The following is a 15,125-nucleotide window of genomic DNA, read 5'->3' as shown; positions in this document are numbered from 1 at the left end:
TTCAAGTGCACCTTTCCTCCACCTTCCTGTGAGGTATTTTTTCCTGCAATTGAATTAACTCTGGTCTTACCACTGCCACTTGGGCAACACCTCAGCTTCCCTGGCAACAGACCAACAACCCCCTAGGTCTGAAGAGCGATGGTTCAAATGATTAAGAACTCTTTTTCCCTCCCCTTCCTAGCCAGCACTGCTCCAGTGCTTGGAAAGCTTCCTATGCCAGTTACCCTTTTCAGCTCTTCCAGTCCCTTTGACACCCATTCTCTAGTGAAATAAATTCCATTCTCCTCTCTCCCACAAGAAGACGTTTATTACAGATATAACACAGTACTAGCAAAACAGGTGACAGACTTGCAATACCCAAGATCACATTTGACATTTTAAGGGAGGCATTGAGGACAAAGCAGTTAACTGGGGAGATCACACTGGCTCAGAAGAATAAATACCTTTTTCCACTACACATCAGGTATGTTAAGTGTCTTCAAACAGTAAGTTTCTTACATATCTTACATGTCACAAATGCACAAGAAGTTTTATCAATGTGTTTGGGTTGTGTGTTACTGAGCGAGTATTGGGCCTATAGATGCTTTAGAGATCTTGGCTTCTAATGAGCTCCTATGTAGAATGGCTTGGCAAACTTTGAACAAATACAGACAAATCATCTCCGTGCAGTGAAAAAAAAAGCTGAACCGTGTTTAAATACAATAAATTCAAGAAAGAAAAGAAGTAACTTGCTTCCAAATCCCCCACGTTTCCTAAAAGCATGTATGTGAAAAAAAATACTAAGTAAAAAGCTTCAAATTAACTAGTATTTGACCTATGTCATGTTAGCTAAAAGCTGTGCTAGTGTTTCAGTTTGATTTGCAGGTTACATGTGTGAAATGCAGGCTCTAAAACACTTACAGCAATGTGTGGGAAGAAACGTGGCTGCTTGGTTGGTGGTGTGGAGGCAGAAAATGGGTGCTGCTCATTTACACAGGTGTGCATTTGCTGGGGGGTGCTGGCAGCAGGAGGAAGAAGCCAGAACAACGCCTTTGCGCCTCCACAGCTTTATGCCGTGGTGCAATTATTACATACAACTTATCAAAAGGGTTTAGGAAAGTCATTACCAAATAAACTAACCTATTCATCTACCTTTCTCCCCTTAAACAAGTAAATGTTTAAATTTGTTCACTAGACCAAGATTACACAGAACTGAATCAGTGTTCATAGGAGTTACAGTACAACCACCTTTATGGAACCATAGTACAACATTTTAAACCGACTGTAGTCTTGAATATGTAATACATCCTTAGGAGTAACTAGTATAAAAAGTATCAACATCAGTGGTTTGAATATAAAAATTTATTTAAAGTCAGAGTATGCAACAAATAAAACCTACAGAAAACAGATTTTCCCATCACAATCTGTTGCTTACCAAATAATATTGTGAAAACACATTCCTTCAGTCATTATAAAGTTCTTAAAATACAAAAGAAATTAAGTTTTGTAAGAAAGTCTAGTAGACCAGAGACTGTTTCTTCCAAGGTGTTTTGCAGAAGCAAAGCTATCCTTCAATACATCCCACGCCATCCTCCTCCACCCATACTGCCTTGCCCATAGTATCCTCCACTATTTCCACTGCCACGACCTGCAAACAATTGACACAAGGTCACGCATACATACCTTAAAAAAAGAAAAAATGGGATGGGTAATACAGAACAATTGACCGAAGATGACAACTTACACTAACAATACTCCAGCACTACTGCTCTTAACCAGCATTTGCTGCAGTAGTACAGCGTGTAAAGTCCCCAAAGATTTAGTAACAAAAAACCACTGCTCCTCCTCCTTTTCTCCCAGCCCAAAGCCCACCACCCTTGCCCCCTGTCTGTCAGACAACAGATATTTACAGTTTCCACTCAAACATTTAAAAGAGAACTTGTACTTACTATATCCGCCCAAGCCATCAGGAGTTCCATATCCGCCACTGTAATTGCTACCCATTCCCATTCTACCAACAGAGCCATAACCTTGATCTGCAAAGCCAGGAGGGCACCATTACAAGCTTGGAACTCAATAGACTTGGCAAAAAAATCAGCTAAGTGTGCAATTGATGCATACCCATTCCATCTCTGCCATAGCCTCCCATTCCAGAGCCACCTCCAGCAGTGGAATTCAGGAATAGTTCAATATATCGATGCTCTGTAAGAAGCAAAAAAAGCCTCACTTTGTATTTTATTTCCCAGACCAGAAGCAGAGATACAAAGCAACTCCCCTCCCCCCTACAGGTAGCAGACAGAAGGCCACAAACAAGCAAGTCTGCAATGTGGTAAATGGGGAAAACCTTAGGGTGGATCTGCTGCTCAAAGCCCTGCTAGAGGCTGGCCAAACGGCAGCATCAGGGAACACGACACTCACGCATGTGATTCTTATCCTTGGACATCGCAGCTACTGCATCCTCATGTGTTACAAATTCCACATCTGCCTCTCCCGTAGCTCTTCCATCTGCTCCAATATCAATGTGAACTCTTATAGGGTTCAATGGTGAGAAAAACTAAGGAAAAAACAAAAACCAAATTGCGTTAATGTAGAATTCAAGGCCGGGTACTTTATATCCGTTCCCCTGGTTAGTGGTGCATTGCATCAATTCAATGTCATCCTGCCACATAAATTTAACCACTAATTTCTCAAGTATTACTTAGTGATTGTGGACATTCAACATCAGGTCAACCTACGTTTACAATCCATTATTACTACACAGCTTGGAGTGCTGCAGCTACAGAGCCTGAGGAGCTTTCTCTGAAAGCAAAGATACAAACAACTCCTACCCACACACACTGCTCTAAACAACACAAGTCAAATGCGACACCATCCTGGACAGGAATATAATCAGTTGGTTTTAATTTCGCTCGGCTTCTTCAGATTTCTCAACGCAAGGATGCATTCATGGAATTCAAGAAAAGCTGCCTGTCAATCAGACTGCTCTTCCTCACTGCTCCAGATCAAAGCCTGACTTTTAGCCCTTGTAATAGTCTTTCCCCTAAATGAAACAATCAAACTGACACAAGAAAATACACCTCCATTTAAGTAAACCAACCCACCCACAAAAGAAAACAAACACAAGCTTAAGAATGGAGTTCTGCGTATATAATATATACGTGCAACTAGCAATATAGCCTCTCTCCAAGGACATGCTATGTTAAACCAGGCCTTGTCTCCCAAAAAAACTTCTTTCCCTACAAACAACGCATCTGCACTGACACAAGAACACATTCGCAAAACCCTGCGGATGTGCTTTTACCTATCACCCTGATCTCTTACGAGTAAAGGGAAGGGTACAGTCCTCTCCAAGCCAACACAGCTCTCTACAGCCTTCCCACCCTGTCCCTCCTGAAATAAAGTCTCAGGTCAACAAACAAATATGCAAAACTAAGCAATCTAAGTTTCACATCTTCTGTCATTTTCACAAAATCAGATAAGCTTAAACAAATTCTGAAGGCCTTAAAATGAGAATACTGATTGCAGCAACTGTTGTCTCTGCAATACACCTTTTATGGAAATGAAAAGAGCAAAGAGTGCAAGGATTAACGTTAAATATAGCTTTGCTGACTTCTCTGGTAATCCCACCTCGGACAGTAGCTTTATAAAAGCTCATTCACTTTGTGCAACTCACGTGAAGGGCCATGGCTTTAGTCAGCAGATGTAGCAGTGACTTGAGAACTCTCCCCGAGTTTGGACTAGGACAGATAGGGACATGCACACTGCTGGCATGAGGAAGCCCTTTTCCCCGTGGTACTTACGTTAGCAATATCGTTTTCCGTGGCTCGGAAAGGCAGCCCTCTCATGTGAACAAAATGACCGCCACCATGGAACCCCGACCCTGCATCTCCAGCTCCATAGCCATGTCCTCCCATGCCTATTGGAAAACCCAAACCAAAAAAACCCACACACCTCTAAGATCATGAAAAGCCAAAAGTCATCACTACTCTTTTTCTGAAAGCACTGAATTATACCACTGAATGCACGGTGTTTACACTTCCCATGTATCAACCCAAACCTTACCAGAAGCCCTCCTAAGCAATCTATTTACCTTTTCTTACGATTCCCCAATCCCCTCCCCTTTTTAAACAACCTTCTTTACAAAATAGAATGAAGCTATTATTTCTGTCTTGGAAATACTGTGTTTTGCAACTCAAGTAACAGGAAAACCTTTTTAGACAAACTATTAATTTCTTTTACCTCTCCCATCCCTCATTCTGTCGTCATAGCCGTCGTTTCCATAGCCATAGTTATTATAGCCACCATAATCATCAAAGCCACCATATCCTGTGCAATGGAGAGAAGGAAAGGAACGATCACATTACTGCTCAGAATTCACAGAGAAATGCACACACAACACTCAATTTTGCAGTCTTTGGGCACCCAGCACTTTGCAAACAGCCTCTGCAGACTGTCAAACCTGGATTTCTGAACACAGTGCAAAAATACATTTTTTATATAACAGAGACTAAAACATGCAAACGGAGAGATCAAGATTCTGCTGAAAATAGCTCCCTTATTATTTATGTTCATCTTAAATACTAAGCCACACGTTTTGATATATACATACAAGTTTTTTCAGATAAATACATCAAACCTAATGGGCATTACAGCTACTGCCATTTCTTATTTCTTGACAAGTATGTCAGAAACATGAAACTGCCAACAGAACCTGTGTTCATTAGATGAACATACCACCGTCATATCCACCACCTCCTCGACGCATTCTGTCATACATACTTCCACGCCCAGCTCCATAATAACCCCCTCTTCCTCCTAATGGTCTATCATATGGTCCAGGTCGCTGTTGTCCCATCATTCTTCTTGGCATGTCAGAGAATCCTCTGATTTCGCTCTTACTACTTTTGAAGATTTCAATATATCTAATAAAAGAGGATTTTCAAGGTACCAGTAAGAACACAGGCAGAAGCAGTCTGAATTTTACAAAAGGCCATACTACGTTTTCTAGAACTAAATGTACAAGCCAATAGTAGTGACTAGAGATACCATACAACTTAAGTTTCTCCTCAAAACTGTAAGAATCTTAAGTGTATTAAAAAAACCCACTTTACAGTGGCAGAAATTACTATGTGAAAATTCTAGCTGTACAAATTAAGCTTAAAACATATCTTTCCAGTATGAGAAACATACTGTTGAAAAACAATATCTGGCTATAGCAGCATTTATCACAAATTACCCTACATAAGAACGATTGAAACAATTTTCTGAGTTTAGCAAACTACCCAGTGCAATACTGTCTCCCCCACCCCCCAAATCTACTGTATTTCCCAAGTTAACTTAGGATCAGTTACAAAAATTCTTAAAAACAGCCAATTCCCCAATGGTCCCCAACCCCCCAAAAGCATTACTGACCCACAACCCCCAAAAAATAAAGATTTAACACCATCCCAAACTCTCCATCCCCACCTGTGCCCTATTCTTTCCTTGTGTTTCCCCAGAGCATTTTCTGCTATCTCCTTTGAAGCAAACTGCACGAAGGCCTCCCCTGTGCTTCTCCCCTGGTAGTCCAGCGTCAATGTTATCCCATTTGGCACGATTTCCAACCCTTTAACCCAAGGACAAATAACCCCGTCAAGGGGAACAGTGTTAAAGGCTGAAACATTCCCATCTGTAGCAAATACTTAAAGCATATCTAAACAACAACAACGAAAAAGAAAACCACCTTGTTTCCCCCATCACCCAACAATTTAAGCCCATGATCTTTCATTAAACATTTATGGATTTAGCCATACTACTTTTCTGTTTAGACTATGCAAAAATACAACCACCTAAGTTACACGAAGAAAATATAGCTACCAATCAAGCAATTTAACTGATCCAAATGCTAACATTCAGGTTACCCCAATATGCACAGTATGTTTCCCACCTCGACTAAATTAGATATATTCTGTGTTCTACTACATCTGTGGTTATCTGTGCTTCATTTACAGAACATAATTCTTACTTAAGACAAACTAATTTAGCACAATCCCTCCCCATCCACCCCATTAACAGGTATTAAACGTGTACAAAACATTACATAAAAGATACAAGAAAACTCTAAAGAAACCCACTACACTCCGACTATACAGGAGGTACCTTGGAAAAACTGAACAATCTCTTCTTTGCTGCAACCAAATGGCAGGCCTCGGAGTCGTACCACTGTTCCGTCATTGGTTGTATCATTGGGCCCATTGTGTTTTCCACTCCAGTCCATCTTTTATTTAATTTAAATCCTAAAAAACCCCAACGAAATAGAAATTAAAAAAACCTACTGAGATTCCATCCATGCTTAAGTTCCTCCCTTAAAAAGAAACCTGGTGGGTTTTGTTTATTTAGATAACTAGCATAATGGATCATGAGCTTTATTTCTGTTCCCGATTTCAAACTTTGCGTCTAAACATATCCCAATGGTATCTAAAGCCCCCACCACGGGGATTTAAGGCCTGCCACTGGGGAGCACCGCGTGGACGGCGGGCAGCACGTGGGCAGCCACGGCACATAAAGCTCGGCATTTACTAAGAGTACATTTCACATCCGCTCCGTAAAGCTTTCTGGGTTTTTTTCTTTGGTTGTTTTTTTTCTTGGAGCGTAACAGTTGAGAAAGGGGCTGGAACCACAGGGCCTTCCTTTGTCTGCCCTCAGCCGGGGGCGGCGGGGGAGTGTGCGTGTGACGAGGGCGTGTTAAGGGGGGGGCACCGCCACCGTCCCACAAAGGGAGCCGCCATCGCCGCCTCGTCAGGCACGGAGCCATCGCGATCCCGCCTCCCACCGTCCTCCCGACACCGCGGCCCTGACCCCTCGCCTGCTCCCCGCCGCCATTTACCGCGCCTCCCCAGGGCGCCCGCCCCCCGGCTGCCCCGCTACCGCCGTGCCCCCCGTCGCGTCCCGCTGCCCACCTCTTGCCTCGGAGGTGCTGCGCCGCCCAGCCCGTGCACCCTCACCGCCCCAAGACCCCCGCCCACGGCTTTCCTAGGGCCGCCGCCGCCGCCGTCCTCGGCTCCGCCGCTCAAAATGGCGGCCGCGATCGGGAACGAGGCTCCGCACCGCCTCCCCCCTCCCCCGCCCGCGGGCGCGCGCCGGGCCCGACCCGGCGCCGAGCGGGCCCAGAGCTCCCCCCGTCACCACCCCTCGCCCGCGGAACCCTCCCCGGGCGGGCCCCGCCGCCGCTCGCTCGGCCCGCTCGCCCTCTCCGCTCACCGCGAGCCTCTCGCGCACCCCTGGCCTTGCCCCGGCACCCGCTCGCGCTGGGCAGGACGCGCCTCTTCGCTCACTCCCGGCCGTCCGGCGGGCCCCACACCTGCGCAGCGCCCACGGGCAGCGGAGCGTCCTGGCCGCGCGACTATCGCGATACTGGCAGCGCGCGCCGCTTCACACCCGCCTAGGCAGCTCCCGCGCACGCGCGATTCACGGGGGGAAAGCGGGGGGATGGTGGAAGGGAGCGACGGCGCATGCGGGGTAGGGGAGGGGGCGTTCCCGCCCTTTCCTTTCACCGCCTCCTCTGCCGAGGGGCCGCCCGAGCGCGTGCGCACTCTTCCCTCGGTCACGCGGCCGGCGCCGCTCGTTTTGGCGCCAAGCGGGAGCGCGCGCGGCCCAAGGTGGGGGTGTGGCGCGCGCGTGCCCCGCCATCGCCTCCGGCCGCCATCGCCTCAAGCCCGCGGTGGCGGTGGTCGGTCGTGCTCTGGAGCTTGTGTCCTGCTCAGCGTGTCCTTCTCCCTGGGCGCAGCTTTGGGAGGGAGTGAGGATGAGGAAGGTTGCCCGGTGTGGGCGTACGCAATGGCTGCCCACGTCTCCTCAGCAAACCTGCTGAGCCGGGCAGGACCCCGCCTCCTTCAGTGCGGGGCAGACTGGGCCGGGCGCTGTGGTGAAGGGGCGCGTTGAAAAGTTCGGTGGCTAGTGGTGAGGGCGGCTAAAATGTGTGTTTTAATTTAAAAAAAAAAAAATCAGTGCAGAGCGCCGGGGGCCTAGGAAGGAGTCTCAATCCGTGTCGGCACTAGGAAGTGACAGGATGGGCCGCTGACTCCTCCTGCCCTCAGGGAAACATTAACTTGGAGTTCTGCTGTTCGTTGGGGTAAAACAGGTTAGAGAGTACCTTGCAGAACATAGCCTGCGGCTAGACAGGTGCACAGGACAATGCAAATCCCAATTTTTACAGTTGATGCATTTACAAACCGGCCATTTTCTGGAAATCCTGCGGCAGTTTGTCTGCTTGAAAATGTAAGTTTAAAAAGCCTCAACTGTTTTCTGAGGTACTGCAATGACATTTGCTATTCTGTACTTGGACTGAGTGCTCAGCATTGCATTAGTCTTTGCTTTCTTTACTCGGGAATTCTGCTTTCAAGACTTGTTTGCTGTGGCTCCAGAATACAGAGAAATTAGCATAGGGGTGCTCTTCTTTTTTTTCATCAAAACGATATCATACAAGACAACATTTGAATTTTTTGTGGGCTTTAAAAAATATTTTATTAAGGAATAGGCTGGATTTCTTTTGAAGTAAGTAAAAAAGTGGCTTAATTTCTTCAAGAATGATTCAGAATAAAGATTCTGAAGAATTAAGAAGGATTCAGAGTGAAATCTGAAAAGTAATGCTGTAAAACAGGAGGATTAAACTGTGAGGTTTGGTTTTGGTGTGGGTTTTCTCCCTTTTTTTTCTTTCATTTTTCCTCTTTCTCTGGAAAGAAAAAGAACAGATACTGACCTGGGTATGAGTCTTTTACCATTAGTGTGTTGGGTTTAGCTTTGGCCAAATTTAAACAACCAGTTTATATTGCTTCAATGTTGCGTGGTAGTTTTCTTGCAGTTGACAGTAGTTATCCTCCTCATCTGGGTGTTGTGAAGAGTTGATACTAACTGGTTCTGATTTCTACCAAAAATAATTATTAAGATGGATTAGAAATTTATAAAAGCCTTGTATTGTTTGTATTGTAACTCCTGATAAGAATTGTAAATATGAAAATATATGTAAAGTAGCCAATGGCAATGGCTTGTAATGATAATATGAATCCTTTCTAGATGTTCCTAAGTCTGTCTAAATCTCATTGCCTACTTACCAGGTCAGCTAAAGGTGTGACTGGGAATGTCTCTCTTTGGTGGTATTTTTGGCCCCATAAAATCTACATACTCTCAAAATGATCTCTGCTTTAAAATTATGAGTTTCTAATTGCATTTTTTATATTAATTTTACTTTATTCCGTTAAGATATCTTGAGGCCTACTTACTTGCATGATGACTTTGGAATGCAGACATTTAAAAATTTTTTCTACAATTCCTGGAAGTAGAGGCTTTAGTGTCACAGCTAAAGCTGAGATCCTAATTCAGCGTTTTATTCTAAGCTTCAAGAAAGTGTGATGCAGCCATGCAAAACAACTGTTCTCTGCTCCCTCCAGAGTCTCAGCAGATGCTTTACAGAAAAAATCGGGAGAAATGCAAGAATGGCAAAACCAGCCCTTTCTGTGTTTCAGAGGTGCCACAGGATGGCAGTGTTTCAATAAAGTTTCGTGTTATTAAAAAGAGTTATTTTTAACAACATTTTTACTGGTCTTTGTTCTGGTTTAGGACCTTTACAGTAACTGACAGAACTCTTACTGGGATAAAGGGAATGTAACTGTACTGTAAAATGTTAGAATGTTGTTTAACCGCATAGAATTCAGTCTGCAAGTACAGCTCTAGTGTACTGATCAGTTACTGGTTTGTATCTGTAGTATGGGATTATTGACTGAAAAGGATTAGTTATTAAGGGAAGTAAATAAAGTTAAAAGGGAAAATTTTTATCTCTTAGAGAGAGACCGGGTCCCTTTAGTACTTTGTTTCACTTGAGTTTCAGTATTTTAAAGATCAGATTCTCAAACCTGGCCAGTCAGCATAACTGTGGGGAAAGAGCAGTGGAACATGGGCCAAGGAGAATGTTACACAATCCCTGGGGCTTGGGTGTCTTGGGATCAGTGTTCACTGGCTTAAATCACAGGCACTTAGTGAGCTTCAGCAGTTTTTAAAATTTTTTTTCTAGTTTATTTGTTCTCAGCTCCTACAGAGGGAGCATATTGTTCCTGTTTTTGAAGAGTAGTGTCGTGGGCACAGCAGTAAGGGCTGAGCAGCCGGCTTGGCCTTTGCCAGCACTACAGGCCTCTTGCTGGCAAGGATTTTTCAGAGTTGTAAAAAGAAAGTTGTAGTTCTTTTTAGGTTATGTAATAACAACTTCTCTGTGTGACTTTAACAACAACCAAAAGAGATTTGTGTTCCTGGAAAGACTGAGTTTAGTTTTTAGGTGATTTTGTTTTCTACATAGTCCAAGAATTTGTAAACTAATAGGGCAGATATTAGAAATTGCTGTGTACCACAATTATTATCCCATTTTTATGCTTAAAGTTTTTTTTACTCTCAGAAAGTATTTTGAATTAAAACTGAATCTATGTTTTATTATAATAGAAAATTAAATGACTGCATTTTTTAGCCTGCTCTTGATTGGATTTGTTATTAAATCCCTAGGACTTGGATGAAGATTTGCACCAAAAAATTGCAACAGAAATGAACCTTTCAGAAACAGCTTTCATCAGAAAACTGAAACCTGAAGATGACTTTACCAAAAGTTAGTGGTTCTGTTTACTCTCCAAAATATCTAACAAAGGAATAGGAGGACACTGTGGGTACATTTATAAGGAATGGTGCTAATTTTTAAGACAGCAAACCAAAGTCTTGAAGTTGCGATGTATCTTAAGATTATAATGAGGCTATTGCAGGTGGATTCTTGAAAGTATTTGTGCTCAAATTTATTTTACAATATAAACATACTTATTCATAATTCAGACCATTTGTTTTAGTGCCTTTTATTAAATAAGCAAGTTGTCTATAGACAGTCTCCTAAAAATGCTGTGCAGACATCTTTCAATTAGTATTTCCCTTATTACTAATAATAACCTGAAATAATTCCTTATACAATCAGAAGAATAGAGATGGAATATGCTCATTCCATATGCACAGGACTGCAAAGTGAGTAGAATCTGGCTTGGCTGTTCAGAGAATCATTGCTGGGGTATCTATAATGTTACTTGAGTTTGTCATGAAGTCTCATAAGATGTCTGTGCAGCCAGTACTGGAAAATGCAGATTTCCAACGAAGCTGGGATTTCTGAAGTGGTCCAAATCTTACACATTAGGCTGCTCCTTTGATTGGTTTAAATGGAGGGAGTTTTGGTGTTTGTTGGTAGGGCATGTGGATATGTTGGGAGGGGAACTGGAGAGACACGGGGCAAGACAGAAAACGTCAGACAGATTCAGAATTTGTTCAGACTCACTCTGTGGATTCGTTTTCAGCTGAATCATTTTGCTGAATCTGCTCACTTGGCAGTTGTGTGGAATAATGAGCCAAGGGGCTGGGACTCCACTAGTCTGGACCTAGACTGCAGATTAAGGAGTTATGTCTATCATCTTTGTTGTTTGATAGATTGTTCAGGGAGCGGTACAGTCACTGTAATTAAAAATATTAAGGATAGTAGTAACTATAATTGCTTGCTGCTGTTGTTAATAAATTGGAATTTGTTTTAGGGTTAGACTAATCGCTTGGAGCAGGAAGGGATAATACTTTCCATTTTTCATGTTAGCATATGTTTAACATGTTAGCAATATGTTTAACACATTTATTTTCAAGTCATCCTTATCTGACAGCATACAAAATGCCAACTTCTTTATCATTAAAGTGGTTTTGATCTAATGGACTAGCTTGTGGCCTCAGACCCACACAGCTGCCCAAGAGGTGCACAAGTTCTTTCAAAAAATTTAGTCGACTCGGCTACACCTGAGACTGGCTGTGTTGAGGGGTGGTGGGAGTGAACCAGGAGCATCAGAATGCCATTTATCATCTGCTTCTGGAACATTAATTGGTGTGGTGAGGGCTCCTGGACACAGTGTATGTTTTTGCAGGCATTTGTGATCAGTATGTTTAATTTAATATTAATTAAAGAAAAAAACAAACCAATCAACTCCGTTATTTTAGGGACACGTGAATTTATGAGATTACTCAATGTCCTCTCAGTCCGAGTCCAGCTGTATGTCTGAGCATCCAGGCAGGTGTTCTGGGTCACAGAGCTGTCTGTCTCCACTCAGGCATGGGCATGGATCCTTCATGTGCTCTTGCTCCCAGCTGCAGCTTCCACTTGGAGCAGTGCATTAACAAGTGGAGCAGGCTCACAGCTGGGGGCTGGGCCCCCCCTCACTCACAGCACTTCACTGCTGTGGCCGTTAGTTTCCACCACAAGGTTTTATTGGGTTCCTATTTGTTTTCATTAGAGGGGACTGACTTTAATGCATTAATTTTCTGCAGTGGCAATTACAAGACTGGATTTAAAAAAAAAAGTATCATTTGTTTCTTTTCCACTTTTAGTTGCATTTGTGTGGTAATTATTCGCTTGAAATGCATGTGCAAAAGTTACAGGAAATCAAGTATTGTTCATGTGTGTTCCAAATTTTTTAAACGGCAAATAGAAATATGATTTCTAGTGAAATGAAGAGTGAGTAGACATTAGAGACTTTTATCAGACTTGAGTAGTGGTTTAAGCAAAATAATTCATAACTGAGCTAGCTCCAATACAGGTTCCATTATACCAACAAGAGCATTTATAACCTCTAAATGGTAACCCAGCCTCCAGGTGTATAGAGATCATGACTATGCCTTTTCAGGATTTCATAATACACAAGGGCATAGAGGCTTTGTCTTCTAAATAAGACCTATTTAGGAAAAAGAAAAATCTCTGCAGCATGCAAAGGTTGTTGACCTGATTCAAAAGGGATAGCTATTCTGCAAAATCAGTGCAAAATGGGTACCTAAAAGTGTGTTTAGGACCAAAACTGATTGTAACATGCATTTTGATTAACTGAAACATCATCACTCTATGTATGTTGAGACAAAATGAAGAAATAGACTTCTTCCACTTCACAGCACTAAATAGACTCTATTTTTTCAAGGTTCCTGCTTTGGGCTCAGATGGTTCACCCCAGCCAATGAAGTTCCTCTTTGTGGTCATGCAACTCTTGCATCAGCTGCTGTGTTATTTCACGTACAAAGTATGTTTACAGACTATGCATTACTGTAACTTTTTAGAACATTTCCTTCTAATTAACATCTCCGTTTTCTACAAAAAGGCAATTGAACATTCAGAACATTTATGGAACACAAATGGAGATACCCTGGGTATTGCCTTTTACAACTGCTCTGTCGTTACAAGGCTGTAGTCTGATGCCTACCTTCTGATTTCAATGCCCTACTATTACTCTTGTTTAAGAAAAGTGCCAAATATGCAAATGTCACCTGGGAGAGGTACAGTAGGATTTGATGAATAGGGAATATTGCTCTTTCTGTTAAAAGGACATTCTCATTCATTCTAGGCATGTGCAGGAAGGATTCCGTGACCATTGCTGTGTTTATTAGCCTCAGCAGATTTATTGAGTTAGTTGGGAATTTTGCCCAGAATACAGACTTACTCTAGATATATTTGAGCTGCATAACTAACTTTTTCTGAGTATACTGAGCTACTCTAAGGCTATAATAATTTAGATTAAAATTCTTATGTTTGATAATGTTGCGATGTTTTCTCTCCAGAAAATACAAATTCAGTTCTCACATTTGTGACACTGAGTGGGGAATTAAAGGCCAGACAAGCGAAAGATCATATTGTCCTGGACTTGCCGCTTTACGCAGCCTACCCCCAGGTCAGTCAAAATTTTATTCATGATAGGTTTTCAAGGAAAGTATGTGTTTGTATGTGTATGTAGGTATATGTGTCTGTCTATAGTTGCATAGATAGATACATATATATTCCATTTTTTACAGTGTGGTTTTTTTTTTTCTTCAGGAACTTAAGGAAGTAGAAGAATTAATAAAGGTAAAAAAAGAATCTATCAGTTGTCTTAGAAAAACATTCATAATAGCTTTGCTTATTTTTATATATTAAAATGGCTAAAAAATGGTGACAAGGCACTGCCTGATGTACTCCTGAATTTGAAACACCAAACTTCAAAGCTCTGAGTAATGACTCAGTAGGTCAGGGAATGTAATTCTCCAAAATGCTGCAGCTGAACCTGTGTCTCCCATTACCATTGACTGAAGCGTCAATATTTATTTCAATGGCATTTTCAGCCTTTTGTGTGCATTAGGGGGCAGTCTGTGTTCTTGCACTCCTCTAGATCCTGGATTTTTTTTCCAAGTAGACATATATGGAGCTTGTAACTGAGCCATATCCATTAATGCACTTGGTGCATTTGCTCATCTTGCTTGCAGGAACTTGAGGATTGCATGGAAGACTTTGCATAAGCCCTCTTCTAGCAGGGAATGTGCTTCACAGAAATGCTAAGGAAATAATATTTTATATTCAAGTGATGATGGTTTTTTTCTCTGTCTTCTTTACATTTTCTACCAGGCAGCCGTTGGTGACATGATTGTTCAAGATCTCTGTTACTCTCCTGACACAAAGAAACTCTTAGTCCGCCTCAGTGATACTTACGAAAGGTGTCTTATGCTTTTTCAGTTTTCTCAATCAAGAGTGCAGAAATTGAGTTGGCTTGTTTAATCTCTATTCCTTACACACTAGGCTCTTCTATCTAGTTTTAAATCAGGTGGAGATTAAAACCCTCTGTTTTAAATTTCTGTGTAAAGTGGTTATTTTATTTTTTAATATGAACTTATTGAAGCTGCAAGCTGAGTAAGATCATTCTGAAATCTGTCTTCAAGAGAAGGAGATGTAGGAAACAGTTTAAATGATGGTGTATTTTTCCCATCCATCTGAGTCCAAAAATGATCCAGTAACCTAGCAGGAAGTTAGGAGTCCTGCTTCAGTTCAGGGCACATTGACAGAATGCCAGGGATTCTTACTTCCATTGGACTGTAATCTGCTTACACATGCTTAAGAGCCCCATAAGTAGCTTTAGAGAGGAAATTCCAATTCAAATTAGTCCAAAGCATTTGTTAATCTCAGCTGAATTTCATTGTTAATTCAAGTATGATTTAGGTATTTACTGCTGAAACACAACTTCTTTAATCAGGCCAAATTACTATAATTATGAACTTGAAGTTTGGCCTAATTCATGGTTAAAGTCTGAGGTAATGGGGAGAAATATTCT

General features: G+C 42.2%; 2 protein-coding genes across 9 annotated transcripts in view; one reads left to right on the top strand and one right to left on the bottom strand.

The window, feature by feature from the left end:
* Positions 1-289: 289 nt before the first annotated feature.
* On the bottom strand, positions 290-7,427 carry HNRNPH3 (heterogeneous nuclear ribonucleoprotein H3). Of its 7 annotated transcripts, none has more exons than XM_048312096.1 (10): positions 7,219-7,426; positions 6,118-6,254; positions 5,446-5,584; positions 4,759-4,901; positions 4,219-4,305; positions 3,780-3,907; positions 2,398-2,533; positions 2,101-2,181; positions 1,929-2,015; positions 290-1,627 (listed from the first exon to the last, which is right to left on the bottom strand). In XM_048312096.1, exons 2-10 carry the CDS (start codon positions 6,233-6,235, stop codon positions 1,551-1,553), a joined length of 996 nt encoding a protein of 331 aa, XP_048168053.1. In that variant the 5' UTR covers positions 6,236-6,254; positions 7,219-7,426; the 3' UTR covers positions 290-1,550. The 7 variants fall into 7 exon arrangements, with proteins under 7 accessions (XP_048168053.1, XP_048168051.1, XP_048168049.1 ...); XM_048312094.1 differs by having other exon boundaries at positions 4,714-4,901; positions 7,237-7,426; XM_048312092.1 differs by having other exon boundaries at positions 4,714-4,901; positions 7,219-7,425.
* Positions 7,428-7,567: 140 nt separating this feature from the next.
* Positions 7,568-15,125, top strand: part of PBLD (phenazine biosynthesis like protein domain containing) — a 31,976-nt gene continuing 24,418 nt past the window's right edge. Inside the window, exons 1-6 of one of the 2 annotated variants that reach the window (XM_048312090.1) lie at positions 7,568-8,235; positions 10,504-10,603; positions 12,975-13,073; positions 13,609-13,718; positions 13,862-13,891; positions 14,426-14,514. In XM_048312090.1, coding sequence (XP_048168047.1) covers positions 8,152-8,235; positions 10,504-10,603; positions 12,975-13,073; positions 13,609-13,718; positions 13,862-13,891; positions 14,426-14,514 — 512 coding nt within the window. In that variant the 5' untranslated portion in view covers positions 7,568-8,151. The remainder of the gene's footprint in view (positions 8,236-10,503; positions 10,604-12,974; positions 13,074-13,608; positions 13,719-13,861; positions 13,892-14,425; positions 14,515-15,125) is intronic. The other variant, XM_048312091.1, reaches the window with a different exon arrangement.

Source organism: Corvus hawaiiensis, chromosome 8 (genome assembly GCF_020740725.1).
Source record: "Corvus hawaiiensis isolate bCorHaw1 chromosome 8, bCorHaw1.pri.cur, whole genome shotgun sequence".
Taxonomy (NCBI): Eukaryota; Metazoa; Chordata; class Aves; order Passeriformes; family Corvidae; genus Corvus; species Corvus hawaiiensis.
Note: the sequence above shows the minus strand (reverse complement) of the source record. Positions and strands in the feature narration are given on the sequence as shown.

Coding starts and splice junctions, on each gene's coding strand:
- HNRNPH3 (XM_048312094.1), bottom strand. CDS start 6,235: ATGGACTGGAGTGGAAAACACAATGGGCCCAATGATACAACCAATGAC. Junction 2,534..3,779: donor CGGAAAACGATATTGCTAAC/GTAAGTACCACG, acceptor TTTTTTCCTTAG/TTTTTCTCACCATTGAACCC. Junction 1,628..1,928: donor TGATGGCTTGGGCGGATATA/GTAAGTACAAGT, acceptor AATTGTTTGCAG/GTCGTGGCAGTGGAAATAGT.